At 44.2% G+C, this 9000-nt stretch overlaps 1 protein-coding gene across 1 annotated transcript; it reads left to right on the top strand.

The window, feature by feature from the left end:
* Positions 1–5524: 5524 nt before the first annotated feature.
* RTP4 (receptor transporter protein 4) lies at positions 5525–8790 on the top strand. Its single transcript, XM_012927558.2, has 2 exons — positions 5525–5743; positions 8091–8790. The coding sequence occupies exons 1-2, from the start codon at positions 5589–5591 to the stop codon at positions 8788–8790; spliced, it is 855 nt and encodes a 284-aa protein (XP_012783012.2). The 5' UTR covers positions 5525–5588.
* Positions 8791–9000: the final 210 nt, after the last annotated feature.

Here is a 9000-nt window from a genome sequence, read left to right as displayed (position 1 = left end):
AAGAAGCTTCATTACCAGCCAGCAAGGAAATAAGGGATTATGACTCATGTATCCTCCTTGATCAGGAGTCTGGGTAAATCTTTATTGATTAAATAGAAGAAATCTGGTATGAGGAAGTTACTAAGGCAAGCTCTGATTAGAAGGGTTTGGAACCAGGTCAGCTTAGCAATATGGGGCAGCTGTCTTAAAAATCATAAGTTTGAAAAATGTAATCAAATCCATTGCTAAAGCATAAAATGAGGAACTTTCAGGGAAGGAATGGGGAAATATAGTAAGAGGGTTTTGAGTTTGGGAGGTTGAGGGGAAAACCCCATAAAGCAACAATGCAGTATCCATGGCTACCAAACATCTTTCTGATCTCTAGAATCCTCTCTCCTCCTCTCCTTCCTTTGTTGTCTTGGCTCTTCTCTGTGGCCATCTTGGATTATGGGTTCAGATTCACTTTTTTTTTCAAAGGCCATGTAGATATCTTTACAATCTCTTTCATGGTTTGATGATTCCAGGGTTCAAATTGTGTGTCTACAACTCTTGATGGCTGAATTCTTTACTCACCCTCTAACCCCCAGATATTATGAGCTGAACAGACTGAATTGCATGGCTCCTACCCCGTAGAAAAGCTCAAAGGTAGCCCTGATTAGGCCAAGCTCTGTCTTTATCACCGTGTGACTGGTACTTACTACCATGCTAGAAGGAATGCCTGCAGTTGGGCGAGGGAGGACTTTGTAAAACCCTGGAGTCTAGGCTCCCTTCCCTTTGCTGAGGCTAAAGAGAACTGGCATTGCAAATGTCACTTCTTAGATGTTGGTGAAACTCAATTCTGCTGTCTTTCAGTGAGATAGTTTCTCTGGAGAGCAACCATGTCAAGGATACCAGAGAGATCTGGGTATTTTCTAAACTGATTGTTTTTCTCCTTCTCTGACAGATACACATAATTTTCCTCCATCTTCATATTGAGAGCCTGTTGGGGTAACTGAAGGTAACACTCATGCAAGTGTGAGGACTTGTAGACTTCATCCTATAGACTTAAAAACATAATTTTAATTCAAAGCTACACACAGAGAGAGAACATGACAGAGAGAAGGAGAATGAGAGAGAAATCTGTTTGCTGGTTCACTCTTGAAATAGCTTGCATGGCCAGCAATGGGCCAGGCTGAAGCCGGGAGCTGCGAGCTTCATCTGGGTCTCCCACATGGGTGGCAGGGGCCTACTCACTTAGGCCATCTTCCATTGTTTTCCAAGTGAATTAGCAGAAAGCTGTTTCAGAAATGGAACAGTAGTTTAACTGGTGCCCATAGGGGATGTTGGCATTGTAGGCAGCAGCTTAACAAACCATTGTATCATAATACCAGGCCCCAGACCTGCCCTCCCCTCTTCCAGATTGCTAACTCTTAAGCTTTTGTTCATTGGACTTTGATCAGTTCAGGAATTCCAGTTGGAAGTGAGTCCATCCTATGAGTGGCAATGTCAGTCCAGGTTTGGTTCTTGGAAGTTGTGATTTTTTCTGAATCTACCTATTGGTCTGCTGTTTTCATGGCAACAGATGCCCCTGTGACATCAGTTCCTGGCTGAATCTAAGAGATGTTGCTTTTCAGTTGGTTCAGCTCTTTACTTGCTATGAAAATAGGAGTGATGACTCCAGCTTCCTTAACCTTTGGACTGGAAACTGCTTTCAAACTTGGAAAGCAAATGAGGAAAAATAAAGTAAGTTGCTCTCTGGCTTCGCTGGGTTCTTTTTAAAGCAGAGCCAGAGACAAGTACTAGGAAGAGTGGTGAACTTGAGAAGTGGCCCTTAGGAGCATTAGTGAGGGTCTGTAAAGTGAATTAGGAACAGGAGTAAACCTTACATTCTTACTCAAGCACTTAGCTTGAGCTTGGTGTTTCCCAACACTGGCCAGGAGGGGCCTTGGCTTTCATAGGGAACACATGCTCACCACTACCTTGGAACAGAGTGTGGATCATTTCCACTGGGTGAAGACCACCAGAGCTTGAAAAAGAAAAGCAAGTGACTATCAAAGATGGGAGTCAGGAGCCCTATTTCTATGGTTTCAATGGTTTTCCCAGCATGCATCTCCTTTCTTCTCTGGAACTCAGCTTTCAATCAAGCCCACAGAGGCTCTTTCTACTAAACTAAAACAACAACAACAAAACACATCCTAATGGTTATCTGTAGGCGTGGACTACCAGTGAACCTCAAAAAGCCTTAAACATGCAGGTATTCACAGACATTGTGAAAACAGGGCCCAGTACAATGGCTCAGTTGGCTAATCTTCTACCTTCAAGCACCAGCATCCCATATTGGCACTGTGTGTACCACATACTCCACGTTCCATCCAGCTTCCCACTTGTGTTCTGGGAAAGCAGCAGAAGAGAAAAAAGGCTTGGGACCCTGCACCCATGTGTGAGACCCAGAAGCTTCTGGCTCCTTTAGAACAATTCAGCTCCGGCTTGGGGAGTAAACCAACAGATAGCAGACCTTTCTCTCCGTCACTCCTTCTCTCTGTAAATCTGCCTTTCCAATATAAACAAATAAATCTTTTAACAATGTGAAATAAATGACTCTTTTGAGAAATCATAAATTATCATTTCAGAATTTTCTCTAGGTTTTTCTTTAGTAGAACCTTTTCTCCATTGTTTCCTTTGGGTCTGGGTAGCAGCTGGCTCTGGATATAGGGCTTTATGCCCCTTCCTACTCAGCCTTCTCCAGGATGGTTGTTTCAACGTAGTTGGACCTGGGTCCTGGCGAGTAGAGCTGGCCTTGGCCAGGAAAGTACATGCAGCATGGCCTGGGGGATTGGATGAGGAGTTGTGGCAGGAACGTAAAACTTGCTTCATCTGGATTGCCGAGTGATTTCTTCTCTCTGAGGCTTTAGACAAATTTCTCTTTAGGCTTCCCCCTACACATACTGCAATTAAGTTTTAAAAATATGCATTTGCAATTTTATCTAATTTTATCTCCAAAGTGTTTATGAAAGACTTCATGGTAACTTCAAAGAAATACGCCACATAATAACAGCAACAATAACAAAAGACTTAAAAGCACTTTTATTTGCATGCTAGGTTCCAATATCTGCTTTTAAACACAGCCTTCTTAATAGCCCTTTACTCTGGGTAATATTATTTCAGTGTTATCATTCTCACTGCTTAGATACGGAGGCACAAAGAAGTTAAGCGCCATTCCACAAGGCCATCACGGTGGCCAGTCTTTATCTTAGAGGAAGAGTCTAGAAAAATGAGGCAGGGGAAAAATGAAGCTAGATGCTCCTTGTAAGGCCTGCCAGTTGTCTAAGCCCTGTTTGAAACTAAGGACTATGGCACTAACAGTTGATAGGTATTTGGTAACTGTGTGACATAGTCTTTTTAAAGCATAATTAAATTTTTTTTTTTTTTTTTTTTTTTTTGCTGCAAGGCAGTCCTAACTGGAGCAGTGTTCCATGATAAGATGTTTCCAGGAGCTTCAGTCCCAAGAATGAAATTCATAGAGGAGCAGATGAAGATGGACCTCTGATAGTGCCTAAATAGCTCCCTGTGCTTCCTGCCTGCTGATTCACCATCAGCCACTCATTCCTCCTGTAGCAATGCACAGACCTTCTGGGGATTCAGTGTGGCATCAGGGAAATCTGAGAGACAGCTCTGCAACTTTGTCAACAAGGAGGTGAAAATAAATGAGTGTGTTTGGCGTCACTAACACAGCAGACTCAAGTCTAGAACTGATTCTTCCCTACTTGGAAGAGCTGAAGTAGGCACAGTGTGGTAGCATATAGACTAATCCTCTGCCTATGGTGCGGCATCCAATAAGGGCTCCAGTTCAAGTCCCAGAAGCTCCACTTACAATACAGCTTCCTGCTAACAGTCTGGCAAAACAGCACAGGATGATGGTTCAAGGCCTTGGGCTACTGCACCCATGAGGGAAACCTGAAAGGTGGTCCCAGCTCCCAACTCCAGCTGCTGTGGTCATTTGGGGAGTTAACCGGCGAACAGAAGATTCTCTCTCTCTCTCTGTGTGTGTGAGTGTGTGTTTCCTCCTCTCTAGCTTTGGTTTTCAAATAATATAAAATAAAACTTCAAGAGCTGAAGCAAGCCCCCCATGGAAATATCTTGAACTTTTATTCTGTATCTGTTGTGCATGTACTCAGCAGAGTTTGCTTTGACAAGTCAGATTTTCCAAAGGTAAGTCAGATTCCTACTACCATGTCCTTACTTGTCTCCTTTAACCAGACTGAACTCCTCCACCCTCTTTCACCTCTGAGCTTCAGCAACTTCAGAAATAAATGATTAAGTGGAAGAACTGCACACATAGGTGAGTGTTGTCTCCTCTGCGAGTCTGATCCTTATCTAGCCCTTTCACTCCTACATAGCTTTCTTTATTCTGAAGCTAAAATGTTTCCAAGAAGAATGTGTGTGTGTGTGTGTGTGTGTGTGTGTGTGTTAAGCTTTGCCTTAACCCTATTTGTAATGGGCTATGTGGTATTTAAACAATAGAGACAAGCTGAGGTTACAAAAACTAAATGTAAACCTGGGTTACACCAAATCTGTCTCAGCTTCAGTTTCTGCAACCTGCACAATAAGGAGAGCTGATCATTGCAGGAGTGTCAAGAATGTTCTAATTACCAATCAGTTGGTTGTGGCTCTCTGCAACACCAAGATCAGAGGGATTCTGAAGTCACAACCTGATGATGACACAGAGAAAAAGTTGGAAACACTGATTAACATCATCTGTTGGGGCACAGCAAGGGCAGCTACTGTTTGCAGTCTCAACCCTAGATGTTCCTGTAGGCTCAGTCTGACCACAAAATGCCCCCAAATCCAAGTTTTTGCTGCAACCCCTTTTTCCACAGTTGGTCTGTGATTAATTTCCTCTGGGAAATCTTCCTCTTTCTGAGCTGTCTGTAGTTCTTTGTCCAGTCAATGGCAAGGTACCCACAGCCGACGGAAGCCTGAAGCTGACCCTTATCACTGTGTTCTTGGACAAGTCAGTTCCCTTCACTGGGTCTCAGTGAGATGGAAAGAGGTAGCTCTCTGACAACTACCATCTTTCACAACTGTGGCTCCCCAGAGTTCTAATGCTTTTGTGCCATAATAACAACAATAATAAAATAAAAATAAAAATAGCAATGAAGGGGTTTGTAAGGGCTTGGAGGACACTTTCATTAGTTTTCTTCTTTTTGTCCTTCTTATAGGTGGAGAAGGTAATGGGTTTTCTCTAGCCCTACTATCTCATACCATACCTTCCTGTCCCCAGTCTCATGTCCTGGAACCAGTTTGACCTGGAGCAGTAAGTGGGTGTAAGTTAAAGGAGACTCGAGAAACAGCAGTTGAGGCTGAAGGAGGTCGTGCCGTGACATGTAGTGCTTTGTCTGAGGTGGAAAGGATAAAATAAGATGATTTACCAGCACTCCCCCACGCCCCAATCTAGAACAGAACTGCGTTTTTTGCTTTTTGCTGACAGCACTCTGCTGCCCTCTGTCGGAAGGAAGCATGCCTACCCCATGCAAAAAACGAAACCAAAACGGATTTTTTTTCCTTGCTAAGCCGAGAGTTGAACTGAATGTGACTCACTGCACACTGGCTCTCAGCCTCAGCGGGAGAGAATGAGTTTAGAGGAAGAGGAATGGGCGCAGAGATTTCAAGAATTGATCAAGCATGAGAAACCCTGGGCCAAATGGACCCTGAGACTGGATGAGAACCTGAAGCCAGGCAACCTGGCCCAGGGCTGGCGGCAATATCAGCAGAGAGCCTTTGGCAGGTGGGTCTGGCTTTCCTGGGGTTAGTCCTTCCCTAGCAAAAAGAACGGGCTTAGGGCTGTTTCTTCCCTTGAGAGGTTGGGGAAAGAGTCCCAAGAGAGACTCCAAGCCTCCATGAGGAAAGTTTGTTCTTTGATGGAGCTTCTTTCCTTGCAGAATTCTTGCATGTCCCATATATAGTGTGTTTAAGTTTATTTAAAAAGTAAGGAAATCACGGGCTTATGGAAGCCATATTCAGGTATGGAGTGGACAGGGAGGGGAAAGGTGGAAGAGAGATGTTTCTACTTTTATTGTGTGTGTACTGAAAGAGAGAGAGCACCCCTTCCGGTTGCTTGGTTTCTTATGAAGGGGTGTGGTTACATGATACCCCCAAGTCCTGGATGAAGGGGAGTACATCCTGGGGCAAAAGGTCATTGATTGACAGATAGGTGGACTGCACTACATAGGGCAGGAGAGGTACCACTTCCAGTTCATGACTCTAAACTAGCTACCTGCCTGTTCCATTTCATTCTCCCCTCAGAGATGTCCAACCCTTTTTCTTAAGGGTTGTTGAAGGACGTAGAAGCACCTCATCATCTGTAGCTACTTTCTGCTGATTAGGGGTGTTGGACTTGCCTGTCCCAGGTTCATAAATCTCTCCATATCTCATCTAATGGATCTCTTGCATGAGAAATCTCAACCAGTGCCTTGGTTAGTGTCTCTTACCATCATCATTGCTATTCTGAGAACTCACTGACCATTTTTGTCTTTTGAAGTTGCATTCAAGGTCCTCAACTAGTTCACAGGACCAGGCTGACTCATGATTCCTGTGCACCTGGGCGTGACTCTTTCCCCTATATAGGAATCAGCACAGGAGGAGTACAATGAACTGTGTGCTCTAATGCTTCCTCATCTCCACCCTAGACTATGACCCATGAGATCAGAGATCCTGTTATACCTGAGACCAGCTGGATGTGAAACTCCAAGTTTCTTAGTGATATTAAAGGCCATCAGTACCCACCCTCAGGCCCCCAACGTCTGACCTCTAGCTTGGTATGGTGGTGTGTCATATATATGACCACCTAGAACCTGTTGGATCCCTGGCCTGCTGCTGCCAGACTGTCCAGTGGTGCACTTGTGAGTACAGCCTGCCTAGAACCCTGGTAACAGGCCCTGCAGCTGCTGCTCCATAGCTGGCATGGTCTGCCTGGGACCCTAGCATCTGGCTCCTGGCTTGCCATGTCCCATAAGTTTGCCCTCATTCTGCCACCACTTTATCTGTTTTAGGCATCTTCAGGTTCCCTTGTCAACCTTGACCAGCTTCCTTCAGAATGCCTGAGACCTCATAGCCCAGGCCCTGTGTGGCCCAGGCCTGGAGTTAGGAGTTAGGTCCTTCTTTGTATGCTCTAAGTGTTGTCTAAGATTAGGCAGTTATTTGGAACATGACATTGACTGCAGGCTTAACAATGATAATAGAGAATGATGCAACCAAAGCAGAATCTAAAACCTGGTTCCCAAAGTCCCTCATCAACATCCCTCCCTTATGAGATGTCCACTTTAGGCATCTCTGGGTTGCAGGAACCCACACCGTTGTTGGGATGATGAGAATGGTTGACCTGGACAACCAAGTCCTCTCCTTCCATATAGTACATGTCCCCTACTCATATGTCCCTGTCCTGCCTCCAAGCTATGCTCCCTACCTAATCCTTAGCCATGCCATGCATTCTCAGGTGTCTGTACCCTTGTTCAGGATGCTCTGCCTGTTGGGCAAGTCATTTTTTCATTCCCTTTCTAATTTTCTTAAGTGCCACCTTCCCGTAAAAACATTCCCTGATCTCCAAGACAGAGTAAATGATCTGTCTTCTCCTTATCTATGACGCTGATCTTTTATATGTATAATATATTTTAGTGGTTTTTTATATAAAACACAATATACAATTATGACATCTAAACTTATATATTCATAAATAGCATCAACTTGTATGATGCATGTTCAATAAATGATATTGTCTACTGTTCCCTGCAGAATCTCTTCACTAAAACAGTAAAGACTCTTAAGGGTTCTGCAAAATACTTTTCTAAGCCACTTGCAAAGGCCTGAATAGCAGCCATTTTCTGGTTTTTTAACCCGGTGAGCCATGGAGTGTTGCTCTCTACATCAGTAGTAACTCTTCCCAAATAGGAAAGTGCTTGCCTGTTCAGCTGAATTGATTTGACAGACTTCTTGAGATGGGAAAAGCAACCTGTCTTCTTTGAAAATAATTGATTAGCTTCCAGGTGGAAAAGACCCTAGAGACAAGGCTAGAATCATTGCCCCCAGAGACCAGTCATCATTTGAGGTTACAATGAGCTTCGTCCTTGTGCCTACAGGTTTCAGTGCTCCGCTTGCTGGCGAAGCTGGGCCTCTGCACAGACGCAGATCCTGTGCCACATGTACTGGGATCCCCAGAATTGCCGGGGCCAGGTGCTCATGCGAGTCTTTGGTCAGAGGTGCCAGAAGTGCTTCTGGTCAGGATTTGAGAAGCCCGAGTTCTCTTCAGAGAGCATCACACAGATCCTGAACAACCTGGTGCAGAGTATTTTGGACAGATACTACCAAGATGGCTCCCGAAAGTTTTCCAGGATGCCGGTAAAGGTGGAGGTTCCTTTGGATGGACCCCATGACAGAATCAACTGTGAGGCTTGTACTCTGGGCTTTTGTGTGCAAGGATTTCAAAGCCATGTGCTACAGTCAGCCAAATCTTCACCCTCAACTATGACTCAGACCAATGGGTGTAACTCTGTCCAAAAGTGGGCAGGGCTGAGCCATCTGGAGGGAAACCATGGAGAAAGCAGCAGGTCTCCAGGAAGACTGATAAACATAGTGACACCTTTGGGAGGGTTTAGTGACACAAATGGTTATGAGAGAGGCCACAAGACAAAGTCATCCAAACCTCCATGTTCCTATACAAATAATTTTCAATATCAGTCTGGGTTGACCTTGTTTTTGATGACAGCACGGAGGCCGGCAGCAATTTTAGGTTTTGGGATTTTGCTGAGTTGTTTTGTTTGCTACTTTCTTTCATTTTGAGACCAATTTTGAAATAGATTTGCTTTCTTGTTTTGTCTAATTTCATGATAATCGCTTAATTGTGCAGCACTTATGTATGACAGAGAATTGATCCCTGGAAGCCAATCAGGGTCAAGTTTACAAAATGAGCAATGTTTTCTTGGATATCCTCTGAAAAATAGCCTAAAACATATCCAGGAACATAAAAGACTCAATAATAAATGTATGCTG

Source organism: Ochotona princeps, chromosome 3, assembly GCF_030435755.1.
Source record: "Ochotona princeps isolate mOchPri1 chromosome 3, mOchPri1.hap1, whole genome shotgun sequence".
Classification (NCBI taxonomy): Eukaryota; Metazoa; Chordata; class Mammalia; order Lagomorpha; family Ochotonidae; genus Ochotona; species Ochotona princeps.
The sequence above is the reverse complement of the archived record's forward strand: the minus strand, read 5'-3'. Positions and strand labels throughout refer to the sequence as shown.

What these genes read in the sequence shown, in the direction of transcription:
- RTP4 (XM_012927558.2), top strand. Translation starts at nt 5,589, where the DNA reads ATGAGTTTAGAGGAAGAGGAATGGGCGCAGAGATTTCAAGAATTGATC. An exon ending in CAGCAGAGAGCCTTTGGCAG is followed by an intron (nt 5,744 to 8,090) that starts GTGGGTCTGGCT and finishes TTGTGCCTACAG; the next exon opens with GTTTCAGTGCTCCGCTTGCT.